This window comes from Anser cygnoides, chromosome 13, assembly GCF_040182565.1.
Source record: "Anser cygnoides isolate HZ-2024a breed goose chromosome 13, Taihu_goose_T2T_genome, whole genome shotgun sequence".
NCBI lineage: Eukaryota > Metazoa > Chordata > Aves > Anseriformes > Anatidae > Anser > Anser cygnoides.
Window position 1 is genome coordinate 5,691,002 of NC_089885.1, and position 17,880 is coordinate 5,708,881.

The following is a 17,880-nucleotide window of genomic DNA, read 5'->3' on the forward strand; positions in this document are numbered from 1 at the left end:
GCAGGTGCCGGCTCCTTCCCATGAGACGCTGCAGCCCAGTGGGATTTTTTTTTTCCATCATAAAAGAGATCTCAGCATCATACTAAAAATAGAGAGATTAAAAAATAAATCTCCAGCATGCAGCTCCCGGGGTCAGCAGCCGCTGGGGATGGCAGCAGGGCTGAGCTGTGGGGATCCTGGTGCTGAGCATCCCTGCTCCGTGTGCGTGGTTTTGGGGCACACGATGAGGATGGGTCCCCCGGCACAGCAGCCTGCTGGTGCACCCCTAAGAACAGAGACCTTAACGCAAGGACTCGGGGAGGTAAAGAGGAAATTAAATGCACAGCAACCGCAGTCTTCAGCAGGACGGTCACCTGCGTCTCCCTTCGTGGCACAGCGTTGTTCTGTCGGGGCTGCGGAAATTGCTTTGGGAAAGAAAAACAAAAGCGATGCTTGAAAATGTGAAATGCATTTGCGTGAAGACAGATGTGCGTGCGTTTGTTCAGCACCCAGACTCACCAGCGAGTGGATTTGCATTTATCAGCAGGTAATTAACGCTGCAGCTCTGAAAGCACCCGGGGTGGGATGGGGACGTCCCAAGCACGGTGCCCTCCAACAGCCACGAGTTGCTTCTCCTGCCACCTGTGCAGCAGGAAAATGGTGGCAAAAGGTTAAAGCAGCACAGCCTCCAGCCCATCTCCAGCAGCGTGGCTCCACCACACCGCTGCCCCCACAGCCATGCTAACGCCGTCCTGCCTGGCAGCAGGGGTGCTTGGAGCCCCAGATCCGCAGGGCACAGCATGGACCCCACCTTTGGATGGCCCCTGAAAGGTGGAGGCAGAGCTCGAGGAGCAGGATGAGGCCCGAGGCTGTGACCCAGGTGCTGCCAGGCACACGCACCCCGTCCCTGCCCTCTCCCCGTGTTGCTTTGCTCCTTTTGGGACGAGGTTTCTGTCCCCTGGCAGCAGGAGAGCCCCCTGCGTGCTGGCAGCTCCTTTTTCACGGCTGATCCCATTTCAGACTTTCTGCCCGTGATTAAAATGAAGAATAATAATCGGAGCTCATCCATCAGTGACAGCTGGCGCCTGCCCTCTGCTAAAGAGCTTCGCTCCGCCTGGGTATTTTTTTTGCTCCCTAAATTCAATTAGGTGTAATTAGGACTCGGCCCCATTACGGCCACGACTCCCCCGGGCCAAGCATGGGGCTGGTGGCCTCTCACCTCCTGCTGGCCCCGCTCCCGCGGGAGCCAAAATGCAGCAGCATAAATAATAATTAAATATTAAAATGAATGGTTCTGAACAACTAGCCCTCGCCCCTACAGGTCCCAGCTGCCTCCCGTTAGAGGCATCGAGGACCAGGTTTCAAACAGCTCCAACCACAGCTGGTGCAGGTCCACCCTGACCGCACCTTGGGCTTCTCAGGTGGGCAGAGCTCCGGGGGGCACCGGGCCTGCTGCAAGCCTCACGGCTGCCCAGCCCCAGGAGAGCTGCCCCTGGCCTCTACGTGTCCCGGCGACACGTCCCCGTAGCTCTGGGGGCTTTGTTTCTCCGCACCTGGAGCTCGTGGCTGGCTCAGGGAGTTTTAGCAAAGCTTACTGCAGCTTTCCTTCTGGAAGAGGCGGCAGTGAAGAACGAGGGGGTGAAGCAGGGGCAATGCAGGGAGGTGGGTGGCTCCTCACTTGTATCTTTTCTCCCCACAAATTAAACCTGTTCCTTCGGCCCACCTGCGAGGCCAGCACATCAGTGCGGGGTAGCAGGGAGGCGAAGCCACCGCTGGTTCTCCTGAATCAACTGAAGCCAGGGAGAAAGAGGGAAAAACCCGACTCAGGGTGGTGCCTTGAACGATGCTTGTGTTGCAGAGTTCACTTGGTAGCACCAAGCTCAGCCGAGGAATGAGTGCTACAGCCCAGCAGTGTGTTGTGCTCTAACACACGTCTTCTGCAGCCTCCTGCTGAAAAAGTCACTTCACTTGCAACCAAGAGACAGGAGAAGGGAGGAGGGAGAAGAAAGAGGTACAATCGAGGATCTAGCAAGCCAGAAAAACACACAAGCGAGATCAGGTATTCTCTAAAAATCCGAAGTTTATTCATTAGAATTCAGTGAAAGGAACATTCAATTTAAAACACAGCCAATACATTAAAAAGTTGAAAGAACTAGTAGCAATGAGACCAGACCAGGACAAAGCCCCCACCAGTCGGTCCCCTCGCGGGGGCCAGAGGGGAACCCGCTGCCTCCGCCGGGCTGCCCGGAGCACTGGGGCCAGCGGTGCCGGCAGCAGGGCTCCCTTGCAGGCGGCCACGGGGGGGGACAGCGAGGGATGGACGTGGGCAAAGCGCTGTTTCGTTAGCACTGACGGGCTTTTCTAGATTTCTGCGTGTTCCCTGCACCACAAGCAAGGCACCTGCAGAGGCAGCGGCAGCGCGGGCGCTGCTCCCAGCAGTGGGGAGCGCGCAGCGGGGTGCCGGAGGGGCAGGAGGTGGGCTGGCCGGGCTGAAGGCCTTTTTCCTTTTCCATTTTCTGGGATCATACAGGCGCAGAGAGAAGAGCCGGTACCACGTCTGAGCTGCACTCGAGACAGGGCCTGCACACCAAGGGGCAGAGGGAATGTGAAAGCAGCGAGGGTCAGCGCGCCCCCGGAGCATTTGCCAAGCCACTTGCCTTCCCACCCCTGCTCTGGGAAGGGGGCAAAACCATTTAAAAAAAAAAAAAAAGAGAAAAAAACCTAGCAGCACTCCTTTTTGTTAGGAGCTATTTAATTAAAAGACAAAAACCTGTGCAGAGCTAAACGTCTCGGATGGAACTGGCATCTCTGCCGGCGTTGGCTGTCGGGGGAAGAAGGGACAAATCTGCTTTCAGTCTCAGTGATTTTTTAGCTTTTCAGCATTTAATTTTCTTTTTGCCTGTCACTGTTTGGCATTGTTCTCTTCTGCTCAATTAACCAACATGACTTTCTGCAGAGGAGTTATGTCAGCCCTTACACCCCACACAGGGTTGCAAACTCTGCAGGGGCACAGACATAGAGTCAAGCAAACAAAGCAGCATATTCATTCAACTAAAAAAAAAAAAAAAAAGGGAAGAAAAGAACCACGTTAACTAGCGTTAGGTCTTAGCTTACCAGAAGCTCTCGTTTCAATTAAGATCCCAAAATTCGAGGCAGTGTTGCTCCGGGAAGAAGCCAGGCGGGGAGGGGACCCTCAGACCGCAGGGTTATTTTCAGAACGATTCCCAGACAGCCACGGAGCAGGCCAGGCTCACAGCCCTGAGCAGCCCCAGAGAGGATCTTTGCCACTGGTTTCAAGATCATCACGGCAAACCAGCCGACAGCATCTCCTGCCCCGCGAGGTTGTACGGGGATTTAAGAAAAGCCCCAGTATTGGACAGAGTAATTACGCACACAGAACGGAAAGCCCCAGCTGAAATCCACGCTTTTTTAGTTTAAAAGACAGCCAACAACACTTTCAGGGAGAAATCACCACGGTCCACAAATTCAGATTAAAAACAAAGCTAGAAAACAGGTGACAAGTGTGACAAACCAGTATTAAAACAAAGACATCTTAGCGGCGTCCACAAAGAGAGAGTAAGTATTGGCAACGGACCGGCGGCTGATTTTCAGAGCCAGGCCCTCATATAAAGTTGAGCAGCGTGGTACACAAGGGTATGAGAAGCGAGGTGGTTTTCTTGCATTGCACAGGCAGTGGCAGCAGCAGTGACAGCAATAAATTGCTTTTTCTCCATCGGAACTGTAAACCACACCATTTTAAAACACAACGTACGTAAGTAAAAGAACAGTCCATAAAATCTCCCCATGAATATAAAATGCAAAACTATACAAAAATAGATAAAATCGACCGTTTTCTTGTGTGTATATAAAAAACAAACAAACGAACAAAAGAACAAAGTCCCCAAAATGCAATACAGAGTTACTTGGTAGGCTGACCTGAAGGGCAGTGGTTTGATCTGTAAGTTAACAGCAATAATCCACCACTCCGAGCCAAGGCTTTCCCTGGAAGGGACGTACTCAGTTCCTTGAGGTTTGGGGGAGATTTTCCTCAATATCTCAGCAAGACAACCTGCTATCCTCACTCCTATGACTTATTTTTTGGCTCAGCAGACCCCTTTTTCACAAAAAGCCTCAATTACTACTCTCAAACTCGGGCTTCTTGGGTAAGTCTCTGTTTCACCAGGTTAAAAGACAACAGCTTCATCCAGAGACGAGCAGAACTGCTGCAGTCCTGGGTGAGAAACTGGGCTGCTGCTAGCTTAGATGGGCTCCAAGGACTCAGGTGGGGAATTTCTTGGAAATGGTCCTTAGTACGAGGTTGGCAGTGGTGAACGAGCGAGCTCTGAGGGCATCGCGGGCTGCCAGCCCCTCTCCCCCATAGGAAAGCAGCCGTGGGTCGATCCCACCCCAAGGCTGCAGTGCCCGTGCTCCAACCGCCCCCTGTGCCACCAAACACTCCCTGTTTGGCTTCAGCAAACCCAAACAATCAATTAACATCCCGATAAATCGGGGAAAGGATGGAGGATCACCCTTACAAGCTTCATTTCCAGACCCATTGCTTCCGAAAGTATTCTGAGTATTTCCCCCCCTCCAGGGATTTGAGCGTTAATTTGGACACTGCAACTGTGAGAAATCTCTCCTAAATCCCTAAGGGGACAAGATCAAGGCCCAGGAGCTTGTATTTGGCACTCAAAGCGTAGCTCTTTTATAATTTCCGAGTAGAAAAGTATTGTGGGGAAGATCTGGTCCTATTTATCCCAGAGCAGACAGATATTGTAAGAGCAGGAGTGCATTAGGTAATGAAATCCACTCCCCGGCAGTGAAAATCTACAGCCCGGGTTAGTATAATGAAAATTTTTACTTCTTTTGGTTAATGGGGCAGAATGCTCCAATAATCCTGGAAAATGGGTTTAAAATGCTTTTAAAAATCTCACTTTAAATCAGCAGGTGTCTGCTTCATTTAGTTTAAATCAAATTAAGAGGAGAAACCTTTGGTATAAAGTCAGATTATCAAGTCTTGGCTGTATTGCTTTCACACATTAGTCTAGGAACTGTTGTCAGTAAGTCTTTCTACTACGTACCTACAACCAAAATAATTATTACTAAAGAGACATGCATTTGCAACTGTACATTCATTTTAGCACTGAGACACTTTCATACTTCACCAGAACTTTGGCAAAGGCTGCGCCATTTACAAAAACACTACGCAAAACCCCCCTGACCTGCGAGATGCCTTTGGTGACACGCTGAAAGAAAATAACCACTAAAAACCCAGGAAGAGGCTGCTGCGGAAGCCAAGCCATTACGGTGAGCACCGGTTTGTGCCGCGGCATCTCTGGTGTTGCTAGCACTGTCTGCCTGCCATCTGTCCCTTGCGAGTGGCAGCGGGTTGCAGTGGAGCTCGGCTACGATGCCGGTGTCGATTAGGGCTGCTCTGTCCCACGAAACCCTTTTGGCTACAACGGGAGCGAACAGAGGGTAGAAGAGTCTGTCCCACAAGACCCTTTTTGATAAAAGAGGAGTGCACGGAGGGAAGGAAAATGCTGCACAGCGGGTTCCCACAGCACCTCCCTGCAGAGGTGCTGGTACAGAAATACTGAAAAATGAAGGTTTAGTCCCACAGATACGCAGACAGCTCTGCTCTAGCCTCAGGAGTCTGTTCACAGAAAAAAAAATCATACAGAAATGGAACTGCCAAAAATCAAAGCCTGGCTTTGCCGTTCCCTGCTCCTTCATGGATGCACAGGGACAGGGGTAAGAAGCCTCTTCCCAAGACGAAATAACAGGACTTCATTTTGCTTGGGAACACAGCACAAAGCAGCTCTCGGTGCCTCGGTGCTCCCCAGGCACGGTGACACCGGGGGGCTGCTCGTGTTCCAAGCACATCGGTCAGCAGGTCGGGGGCACAGCCGGGCACCGGCCACGAACAGCAGGCCCTGGAGGAGGGGAACGCTGTGGTATTGCCCGTTTGGGATTATTTTTTTAATGCTAAAAGCTCTGCTGTGAAAAGAAGCAGAAAAGGGGCAAGTCGGGGAAAAAAAAAAAAAAGCTATCTGTAACTGAATTAAGATCAGGCTCCAGAAGTTGGACAGAAGCAGGGAGAGGCCTTGTAAGTCACAGAAGGCGAGGTTTGGGTTACAGACAAAAGTGTTTAAGATCAACCAGGACACAGGAGACTCCTTAAGGAGAGACGGGAGCTCTGTTCCGCCAGCCTCAAAGTGTTCCCAGGAGCTCGCAGCCTCCTCAGCACAGAGCCTGCCTCCTCAGCTCATGTCCCTTCTCCACACTCGTTGAAAGAGGAAAAACAAACAAAACAATCAAAAACCTGCAGCAATCTCCAGCTTTTTTGTTCCCTCCAGTTAGGAGGAAGAAGTTGTGAAGCCTAATTTAGGCTGCGTTACATCCTGTATTCCAATTAACAGAATACTTTCCCCACATGAGTTTATGCAAAGAAAACAAACATGAAGTAAAAAACCCACAAAACTTCCTTTTGAAGAAAGTAACAGCATCGGCAACTTCACAGCTACAGGCACGATGCAAATTTAGCTTATTTCAAAGAATTCCTACATGTGCCCGTGGCCTGGGAGAGGCTAGGAATGTGGGACAAAGCATGGGAAATGCTTCACTTGGAAATTATGCACCATGAAGACAGACCACGACAAAAAGGGGCTGAAGTTTTGTTCTGGAAAGGGAATCCATCAAGAGAAAACCTCTCCGAGTGTTGTATTTTTGAGCAAATTAAAGCTAGAGCTGAAAAATGTTATCAGCACGCACACAAAAGCTCCTGCTTTCCTTTTGGGCAGGAAAAAAAAAAAAGTTACGGCAACGTTCCCCTTTCAGCTGAATCGCCTCCTTTCCTTGCTCTCAAAATAACCTGCATCCTTCCTCTGGGGTCCCCAAATCACAAACAAGATGGAAGACATTAAAAGTCTGTCCGAAACAAAACATTTCACCAAGAAGAGGAAGAAAACACGATTTCTTCTGAAAGCTTCCCCAAGACTTGCTCCCCTGGCTCCATCCTGAAGCGGTGGCTTCAGGAAGGTGCCCGAAAGCAGCCTGGCCCCAAAAACCCCAAACCAGGGAGACGTGACCCCACGCAACCAACTAACGCCCGAAGCGAGGGTGCAGGGCAGCAATGCTCCCTGCTCCTCCCGAACATCAAATCCTCAAATCTTTCCTCCAAAGGTGACGGTGCCCCTTGAGCTGAACCTGCCGAGAACAAACCTGCCGTGCTAGAAAAGGGTCTGTTTCCAGAATTTATTCTAGCAGCAATGGGGCCGTGCACTGGGGCCGCATTTTGCATTGCGTATTGTATTCGAGTGTGGTGGCTCGCACTGGGAAAAAAAAAAAAAAAGTGCCTCAGTGTTAATCCACGAATCTAGGAGGTTGCTCTACATCAAACCAGAGTACCCACAGCAGCGCGGAACAGCAGCATGCAGACCAGGTGCTTACTGCAGCTGCAGGAGTTCATCTTTGTTGGCCCAGTTGGACATTAAAGTCGCTCATTAGTGTTCACTTCCTCCCTCCCCCTGCCCACCCTTTTAACCCTCTTCCCCCTCCCCGGCTGCCCAGGAGGAGCTATTTGGCTCCTGTTACATTCACCGCGGCGCTGGGGCAGCCGGCGGGCAGCGCGCTCCCCTGCGTGCCTCTCCCTTTCAGCAGCTCTTTGCCGGCGCTCCCGAAGTGCTCCGCGAAGCAGGAGGGGCTTTTTAAGGTTTCGGTGCTGTCATCGTGGAACTGGGGCACCCCCTGGGCCACGCCGACAGGTTTGCACTTGGCTGGTTTCTCCGGGGACTGAGGGAAGCCGAAGCTCTGCGGCGGCTCCGGCTCGCCCAGCGGTAACACGCGCGCAAGCTTTTTGGCTGCAACTTCTCCGTGGTACCTGTAGGCACCGGGCGCCTCCGGGGGCTGCCTCGTGTCGGCCTGCAGAGGTAAATTGGACGGCCTGACCAGTTGCCTGTCCAGCTCTGGCTCTTGGGGCCGCCTCTCCAGAGCCTCTCTGGCACTGCTGCGGGAAAGGGACAGAAAGGGGGAGTCGGCGTCCGGCTGCTCGGACGGCTCCCAGCCGCTCTCCAGCCCAGCAGCCGGGGCAAAGCCCCAGCGTTTCACCCCCCCGGGAGCCAGCTCGGCGTCGTACTGCAGGTGCTGCAAGCCCGGCCAGCCCAGCACACCGTCGGCCTCCCCACCTGCGGGAGCGGACAGCCCGGCGTCCTCTTTGCTCCTGCTCCTTCTCGCACCGTCCAAGTCCTTTTTGTCCCATTTAGACCAGAGCTGGCACGGCTTAAGGCCGTTCTTGGACACCTGCAGGTCGGCGAGCTCGAACTCGAGGCTCTCCGTGTCGAGCGACCTGCTCCTCCTGTTGACGGAGAGGGGCGCGGGCATGGCCGGGCTGAGCCCGTGCAGGCGCAGGTGGCGGGGAAGGCTGGCGACACCCCAGTTACAGCTCTGGAAGGAGCCCTGGGGGTACCCGGGGAACATTCTCTCGTCACATTCAGCAAATGACTCTTTCTGCACGTAGCTGTCGTCAAAGGCCTCGAAGGATGCGGCGATGTCCTCGTCGGCGTTCATCTCAGGTGCTGCTCGCACTCCCCTTCCCCTTCCTGCTCCACGTCGACGATGTCGAAGGTGACCATGGTGGGGAGGACGGGGAGGTTCTGCGTGAAGGAGGAGCCGGAGTCGGAGCTGCCCAGGCTTTCCGAGAGGCTGGAAAAGAGGGTCCCGCTGCTGGTGAACTCCACTAGTGCTTGCGAGAAGTTCACGGCGTGCTCGGGTTCACATTCGCTGTCAGCCTGGGGCTCCCTGGGGGCGGCCTCAGCCCCGTCGCAGTGGTCGCTCTGCGAGCAGCTCTCGCGCTCGTGGGGCCTGTAGCCGGGGAACGGCCCTGTTTTGGGTGGGGCCACGCCGCCGTGGACGGGCCCCCCGAACAACGCCTGATCCGGGTCAGAATTGAACCCTGGGTTGTTCTTCATGAGCTGAATAAGGCAACTTCCTTGGGCTTTTTGGCTGTTGTAACAGTTCTCTGGACACAAAGGCCCTGGAAAGTCCCTCCACTCCGGGTTTTCGCCTCTCGCCACCGAAACCCCGCTACTCACGCTCCTGTTCGGAGCTTGAGAGGCAATCTGCTCACTACCAAGGCAACTCTGATTTTTGCCAATCAAGCTGGCTGCTCTAGTTTTACATTCAAGGTACTGCTTTTCCCTGGGAACATCGAGCCGTTTCAGGACCGGTTCCCTCTGCAGCTCCCAGTACAGCAGCTCCTTCTGGATGGCAGCTAGCCGCTCTTCTTCGGTTTCCATAACACCCATTTTCTGATCCATCATCTGGATCAAGCCCTTCTCAGCAGGGAGACAGAAGTCCAAGAAGTAGCTGAAGATCTCTGGGCGAGAGACTTTGCTCTCAAACAGGGATTCCTCCCCGTGTGAGGGACTCATTAGCGTCTCATCTGGCTCATAAAACTCGTAAAGTGCATCGCCGCTGTAGCTGTCTCTGGGCAGACGGTCCTTCTTGATCTCGCAAAGCCCATCCCCGCCTTCGTCCTCTGGTCCCGGCGTGGTGGAGTCATAGTAACCCTCGTCGCTGTTAGGTGCAGACTCCTGCTGGTCGCTCTGCGGCGTCAGGAGCTCAACGCCGTCCATCGCCCCGCCGGCGTAGGGGTGGGCTTCTGCCTCGTGCAAACCACGCGTCTCCAGCTTGCTGCTCGCCGCCTGCGGGTTGTGACTGCTCATGGCCGGTGGCAGCTGGGCTTCGTAGCTCCTGTCCCCTTCAGTGGTGCTGTCCCACATCTGCTGGAGGTACTCCTCCGCCTCCTCCGGCATGGCCATCTCCTCCCCGCCGCCCTGGTAGGTGACGAGGCAGGAGCTCCGTTTCGCAGCGTCTCTGCTGCGCTCCACAGAGATCGCGCTCTCGGCAATGCTGAGGATGTCGGGCTCAGCGATGATGTCTCCGCACCCCGTGAGGGAATCGAAGCTCTTCAGGGACGTGACGTCTCCGAAGATGAGGCTCAGCTGGTCCCCAGAGTGCAGCGAGGGAGGGTCGTTGTCTGCCAAGTCGGGATGCAGGGCCACGGGGAGGTGGCTGTAGTCAGACTCTGCACAGACGGCGGCGTCCACCTCTGATTTTGCATCCAGAGCATCCCGGTCCCCAGGCATCTTCAGCCCATCACCCTCGGGGCTGCCCTGGTCAGCCCTGAGCCAGTCTGGCTCAGCAGCCTCCCCGGAATTGGTGGTCGTGCCTACGGAGCAGTTATCCTCTGAGTTCCCTGGGCAGGCCGCAGCGAGGGGGACAGACCCAGGTCCCCTTTCCTCTGTGGCTCCTTGGGTTTCTGTTCCCGTGCCTCGAGTTTTGTTGGCCTCCTCTGAGTCCCCAGCCCACTCGGGGAGCTCTGCTTTCTCACACTCAGCCACCTTGCTCTTGCGGTGACGCCGGATGCTGTTCAACAGCCCCTTCAGGCCTTTTTTCGGTCTGGGGAAGGATGACTTCTCTCCGTTGGGCTTCTTCTCACAGCCCTCAATACTCCCTGGCGGAGAGCCATCCTGCCTGCCAAAATCAAACTTGACGCTGGTGTCTATGGCCACGTGAACGCTTTGGGAGCTCGGCAGCGGGCAAGGATGCGAATCCTTGCTTCCATCCGAAGGGCTTTCCAGCTGCACCCTGCTGCCCTCGTCATACACAGCACCGCTGATCCCATCGTGGGTCTTACTTTTACTGAGGCCCTTTTTCGAGGCTCCTTTCCCCTGGCCTTTGTTTCTGCCGCCAAAGAAACTGGGCAGCGTACATATGCTCCTCTTCCCTCCAAACAGCTTGAAAGCAGTTTTCTTCAGCTTGCCGGGGGGCGCCTGGGGCTGCTGCTGCTGCTCCGCAGCCGCGACCGAGGCATCGCTCCACTGGGACAGCCGCTCGCCGTTCTCCTCGGGCTGCTGGTCGCTGCCCTTGCGCTGCCGGCACGTGGCGGACGGAGACCTGCTCCTGGCAGACTCCTCTGTGCAGGCTGCTTCCATGGCAGCTGCTGGGCTCACGTCTGTCTAGCTGGAAGCGAGGACTTCGGTGGCAGAGTCTTCCTCCGGGCACGCGGGCTGAAGCATCGTGGCTGATCTAAAGCAAAGAGAAAAGAGAGAAGAGGTGAGGGCACGGCAGGGGGTGGTGCAGAGTCACTTGCGGCGGTGTAACGAGGCGAGGTGCTTCGTCCCTGTCTGGAACCGGCGCTGCAAAAGCCTCCAAGAGCCACTCGTCTCGCCTCACCTGCTACAGCTCGGCATGGAAATGCCACAAAACTCAAACTCACCAGACCACCAGTCCAGGAAACCCACCAGCACCCACGGGGCAGCATCACCGCACCCAGGCCTGGCCCCGCACCACCTTGCTTGCAGGGACGTTTGTTTGGCCTCCTTTTGCCAAAGGGGCAACGAGGGGCTGCTAACAGCGGCCTGCCGGCACAGGAAGCAAGGGCGTCTCCAAAAGGGAGAGGGACTGACACCTCCCAAACTCTACTTCCAGCCCTCCCAAACAGGAGGAAGCATTTCGATAGAGAGCCAAGCCAGGCAGCAGCCCTTGCAGTAAGCGTGCACCCAGCTGAAGAGCTATTTACCGTACTTTTTTTCCCCCCTCTCACCAGACTTCAGTTGTTTTTAAAATCATCTGTCAAGCAAGAAAGAATTGCATTAAAACCATTCATTACAAACCACCCCGATCAGATTATCTCAGTAGCAGAGAGAGAGGTTTTAAAATTTCAGCCTGGATTGATGTCAATAGCAGAGAAATAAAATAATAATATTTCTTCTCCAGAGTCGAGATTGGAGAGAATAAATCCAACGAGGATTGTAATGCACTGCTGAGCCGCTGTACCTGAGGCTTAGCCCTGACTGGGACGAGGCTGGGAAAGCTTCCCACAGGCTTTGCCCAGAGATCCTGAATCAGAAACACACCCAGACGATGGCTCCTGGAGCTCAACAGCAAACCCGCCACCTAAGATCTTCTCTCGAGCCTTGGGAGGCTGCATAGAGAGTATCACAACGGTTATTTGCCCCTGTAATTAACGAGAGCCCTGGTGTTCTGAGGCTTCTGGGGCCTTCCCAGAGCATCCCAGCGGGGTTGCGGCACTTTTCTAGCTCTGACAAAGCACTTCTGGACTCCTGGATGCTTCCCAAACCCTTCTGGAGCAACTCCGGGCTTTCTATGGAGCCTCCCCAGAGCCTCTCTGCAGAGATCTCTTTAGGTAGGACTGAAAGACAACAGCACGCATACATGTGTGCGCACAGATTGTTTAAGAAGTGGCAGAAAAATGAAACAGGAAAGAGATTTCACAAATTCAAATTGAAAACAAACTTGCTCTGGCTCCACATCAGCACTGGCATCAATGGATGCGCGCTGCTGTGACCACATGGCTATTTATAGACGCTCGCAAAATAACGTCACCAAGGGCAAACCCCCAAACCTGTGATCAGGGTTAAAAGCAAAACCAAGCAAATCCCCATAAAAGACAGCACTTGGCCTGTCCTCAGCTTCCTGGGGTGGCCAAGAGGGCCAAGGGGGAGCCGGGCAATCTGGGGGCGAGGCAGTTTTCTGCCCCAGGTCCAGAGCACCTAGGCCTGACCCCGGCCAGGTCCTGGGGGTCTGTTAGCACACAGCTGTGGCACAGCACCCTCGCCAGCAGGCTGTCCTGCTCCGAAACCGAGCTCTGAGCACCACATCCCCCCCTCCAGGGCTGAGGACAGAGCCTGACGTGGAAGGGACAGCCTCCAGCCTCCCCAGCGCCTGCTGGAGCAGGGGCCCGCACGGCACCCCGCTGGGCTTTCCTAACTTTGTAGGTTTGCAAACGTGCACGGCCACCTCAGCTTTCAGCCACAAAGGAGGAGGAAAGCAGCCCAGCCTGCGCCTAAAAGCTTCGGGAAAACGTCGCTGATTTATCCCCCAAACACACCGAGGGGCTGAGGCCGCTCATCAGGCCGCTCTCCTTCACGCGGGCTGACGCTGCCTATGGTAAGCAGGCTGCTAAATCCTTTCTTTGTGTCGCACCAGAGATTAGGTGGGGAGCCCCTGATAGCGATCGGTGGCCTCGCCCAGCTCGGCCCAGCTGCCTTTCGGCAGCGCCTCACCCTGCAGGGCCAGAAACCCCCAAATCCCTCGGCGACCCCCAAGCGCAGCACTGCAGAAGGGTCCGGCTGCTCGCGCTGTTGCCTCCTCTCACCAGGAGCCCAGCTGTGCCCAAAACCACAGATGTTTCTGAGCAGGGAGGGATGGAGGCCCCGATGCAGCGCTGGCCGGGCAGCAGTGGAGCCCCAGAAATCTGCTCGCACCCCACCAAGCACCCGACGTACACCTGAGCGCAAGGAAATACCTCTTCCTCAGGCAGCACATATCCAGCCGCGGGTTTTTGGCCCCCACATCAGATCAGAGACCTTCCAGAACAGCAAGAAGCACTGAAGGGACGAGGCCCGAGCACAACAAACCAGGAATCCCCCCCCATGCAGGCAGGTGCACGGGGACGGCACAGCTGCTAGCAGGGGAGGTGTGCACCCGAGCACGATCAATTAATTCTCGCAGGCACCAGGCAAGGACAAGCTACAATCAATTAATTCTCAGCAAGGGAACAGGAGCGTCGTCCTGATGCTACAAACAGGGGACTGGGAATTAAGGGACTTACCGCATCTCAGGGGAGTCTGTCCTGCTGCCAGGATTAGGAGGCAGAAGCACCCCCGGCAAGAGAGCGGATTTCTGTAATCCGGGAGAGCTGCTCGAGCACCGCTTGGAGGTTTTGTGTCAGACGCAGCACCTCTTCTCCTTAACCCGGGGGGCTGCTTTTGCCGCAGCTGGTGCTACAGACAGCCAGAGCAAGCCCGGGGCTGGCCCGGCTCTGCAGCACGCCCGGGGAGCCATCGTGGCAGGCTGCTCACGGGACCTTTCCAAAAGTGCGGTTGTGCTCCAGCTCTGGAGTTAAAGAACAAAAAAATTTGAGCAAATAACACGGAGCCCAGCCCTAGCTGGAATTCACCAGATTCTGACCGAGCCCGCAGACAAAAGAGATCCTTCCACGGACCTCCGGAGCGCCTCGTCTGAGGCAGCAGGAACTGAGCTGCAGGCATCTGCGGTGGGAGAGCTCTTCCCCGAGCTCTGGTGCTCCCTCCTGCTGCGGCGGCGCGATCCCTTCCCACAAACCGTCGGGTTCCTCCACGTGGGAGCTCCTGCCCCGCAGGGCTCCGGGCCTGTCCCAAGAACCAAAAGCCCTGAGAATTGGAAACCACCTTCCATTTTCCAAAGTATTTTACTCGTGGCCATTTTATACCTACTTTAGCTTACACGCCTTTTTCCTTTTGCAGTGCTTAACCCGCAGTACGCTTACCCCTAAACCAGATTCCCAGTTCTGCGGCCGAGCGAGCCCTCCCGACTCCCCCCGTGCAGCGTGCTCTGTACCCCCCGAGCCACCCTGCAGCCTGTTCAGTGCCCACGATGACAGAAATTAAATCCTTCCTGAACAGAGGCAGCGAGAAGAGGGGCGATGGCCGGCAGCTGAGTGGCACTACATACCTGGCAGCTTCCCCCCCGCGCCCCCGACAGAGCCATCACGGAGGCGCCCCACATAGCCCCGCGGTGACGGCAGCAGCACAGCCCCGATCCTTCTGCAAATCCCCCACAGAAGCTCCACTCAGCTAGTATTTCGCCGGACGCTGCTTACGAACAAGCAGCAGCTCTCCCCGTGATGCCCCCTATGCCTCCGCACCGCTGACGCCCCGTTTGCAGGCGCGTTATTACAGCCGTCAGTACTGACGGGCACAGAACTGCCACAGTGTGCCGCCCCGATCCTCAAATGAACTGTTGCGCAAATGATTTTTGTTACAGTAAAAACAGCAGGCGATAGAAATCGTTTTGTTGGAAAGCTGCGTGTTAATGTCATTCTGTCTAAGAGACAAAGACAACTCGAGCACTTCAAAGTTTCAGTCCCGAGGCCTGATTTACCAGGAGCTTTATAGTTGTAAAACTCCTTTAGTCAGAGCTGTGATTTTCTTCAGTTGTTTTTTTCCTGCGATAATTACACCAACGTGAAGCACCACGTGGGCAGATATCTACAAGTTCAAGAGTGCCTGGCGCCGGTGCTGCTTATCCCCAAACCTGCTGGCATAACCACATCCACAGCGGGGAAGCATTGACCCTTTACCCCACCTGGGTGTAATTAACATGCCATATTTACATACTTATGGAGACAGCCGGGATCCTCAGGCAAGAGAAACCCTACAGCTTAGGCAGAGATGCTGCACTTACGCGGCAGCACCTTGTTTTTACGGCGAGAGATAGCTGGTGTGCCAGAAAAGGTCCCGAGACGCTGGCGCTGACTCAGAACGAGCTTCACAATTTGCATTCGCCACCAACCTCAGCTTTCCCCTGCTCAGAGCTTCCGCCTCCCCTTTTGTAAAAGGAAATTCTTTCATGTTTCATCGCGTTTTAACATCAGGCAGGTGGGTTTGGAGCGTGCTGACACAGATGGGAAAAGAGAGAGACGCACTGGGGAGTAAACAGCACCTAGCCACCCAGCACGTCCCTGCTCCGGCTCTGAGCTGCCACCAAAGATGCTCAGCAGCGGCCGAAAATCAGCCCAAAACCTGAGAAATGAGTCAGGTGGCACAAAACCGATGCCCAAGGAACAACCTGCTGCACCGGGGTACCACCGAGCAAGGAGCCACCGCAGCCTGCTTGCTGCAGGACCTCAGTCCCGAGCAGAGCTGACCCGGAGCAGCGCAGCGACAGCAGGCACAGACCTCGGGGTAAGCCAGGAGCGCGGCGCCTTCCCCTCACACCGAGATCACAGCCACCACAACTGCGAGTAGTAACCACATGAAAAAAAAACGCAAGCGAACGCTTTTACGAGACGGGTGTAAGTTTAACAGCTCTGCCTGAGGAGCTCGTGACGCCTCCATTAAGTCTGGTGCTGAATGGGAAGGCAGATCCCTCCCACGGAGGCATTCCCGTGCCTCTCCCCACTCAGCCCCGGCGCGCGGCTGTTTGGGTGCCTCGCTCCACGCACGGCTTGTCTCGGCTGCTGCCCGTCACCTCGCAGCCTTTTGGATGCGAAAGACAGAAGCCTGGTGGGAAAGGTCACAATAAACTTACGGAGAACAGGGACATCAGACAAAAACGTGCAGTCACCCAACCTTTGGGGGAAGATGGAGCGCATCAAGGGGCTCAAGCAGTTCACCATTAACCTCAACACCGACGCTGCGTAGCAGATCCAATCCTGCCCAGGCCAGAGCGAGCACCAACAGAAACCTGAGCCAGTACACAGCACAGGTATTTTGGTCTACCAGAAAAACACACGTGAAAATTCAGTTTTCCACTCGTGGCTCGCGGATGGCTGAATTTGTGCAAAGTGGGACACCGGCAGTTACCGGTCGGGCCTCAACGGTTGGGGACGAGAAACACGGCCAAGAAACTGGGGCCACATCCAACGCCACGATGAATCCGGCCGCAAAAGCCTCGTCCAAACTCTTCCTGAAGACCGCGGAGTCTCAGCAGGGAAAGAAACCCAGAGCCATGTGTCGGGATGCTCGGATCCCGCAACCTCTGAGAGCCAACAGCCGCGTCGGTGGGTTCGACGCCAGGGTAGGAAGGCCGGGGGGACGTGATTCCCGCTGGGGACAATCGGTCTGTCGGGTGCTGGGCTTGGCACGAGCAGTGCCATGCCACCTCCGTGGGGTGCCACCTCCACGTGTCGCCCGTGGCAGCCCCCGTGGAGATGGAGGGGATGAAGGCACGGCGGCTCTCGGGGGGCTCAGCTCAGCCTGCCCCCCTCAGCAGCCCGGCCTCTCCTCTCCTCCCCGGGCCCTTCCCCAGCCCGGAGCCCCCCTTCCCCGCACCCCCGGGACACCCTCGCCCTCCGCCGGCCCCGCGCCCCCCTCACCCCGGCAGCTCCAAGCCCTCAGCTCCCAGCTCCGCGGAGGCTGCCACGGCCGGGCCCAGCACCGCTCCCGGGGCTCCGGTCCGTGAAGGAAGCGATAAAAAATAGAAAAATAAAAAAAAAAAACCCGAGCGCGGCCGCCACCCCCGGGGGAGCGCGGCCGGCCGGCCCCCGCGGCCCGGTGCGGCGGGGCGAGCCGGGGCCTTGCGTGGCGGCCGCTGCCGCAACAAAGGGCCCCGCCGCCGGGCCCCGCCGGCCGCCCTTACCGGCGTGCTGGGCCGCGGCCGGAGCTCGGCCGAGGAGGAGGAGGAGGAGGAGGAGGAAGCACGGCCCGGCCCTGCCGTGCCCGCCGCCGGGGAGGGACGGGGCGGCGCCAGCCGAAGCGGGAGGGACGGGGGCGGTGGGGGTTTGTCAGCAGCCGCCCGTTGGGGCGGGCCCTGGGGGCCGGTCCCGGTTCTGGGGTGTGGAGCGGGGGAAGGAGGCGACGGGCGGGGCGGGGACGGAGCCGCTGTGGCACACGCAGCCCTGACTGGCTGTGGCACGGGGCTGCTGCTGGCCCTGGCGAGGTGCCCCGAGGGGCTCTGCACCTTGAGCCACCCCTTCGGGTCACCCCGCTGCGAGCCAAAGGCCAAAATCCCCATTAAATTAATATCTATTTTACTGGATATTACTGGATATTTACCCTCTCTCTCCCTTCAGATGACCACCACCAGGGCCTGGATTTTCACCGAATGGGGGTTGAAACCTTATCACACGCATGAAGGGCGAGCAGCCCTCGTGCCTGGCTGCCTGCACCAGGCTGAGCCTCCCACAGCTGGCCAGAGGTGGAACATCCTTCCCCCCCTGATCCTGGCCCCACGAACCAGAAATTCAAGGAGATGCTTTAGGAAGTGAGATACCAGCATCTCTTAGCAGGCAGAGGAAAAGGGAGCACAGCAAGAGGGGCTCCAAAAACTCCTCCTAATCACAGAACACCCATTAATTAATACATGCATGCAGCTGGCATTAGAGTCACCAGC

General features: G+C 56.1%; 1 protein-coding gene across 1 annotated transcript; it reads right to left on the reverse strand.

Annotated features, from left to right (window-relative positions):
* Window positions 1–2,843: 2,843 nt before the first annotated feature.
* Window positions 2,844–17,074, reverse strand: AMER1 (APC membrane recruitment protein 1). Its single transcript, XM_048070660.2, is given in 3 exon segments — window positions 2,844–8,552; window positions 8,555–11,070; window positions 16,865–17,074. Coding segments are annotated over 2 exon segments (3,417 nt in total). The 5' UTR covers window positions 10,977–11,070; window positions 16,865–17,074; the 3' UTR covers window positions 2,844–7,557.
* Window positions 17,075–17,880: the final 806 nt, after the last annotated feature.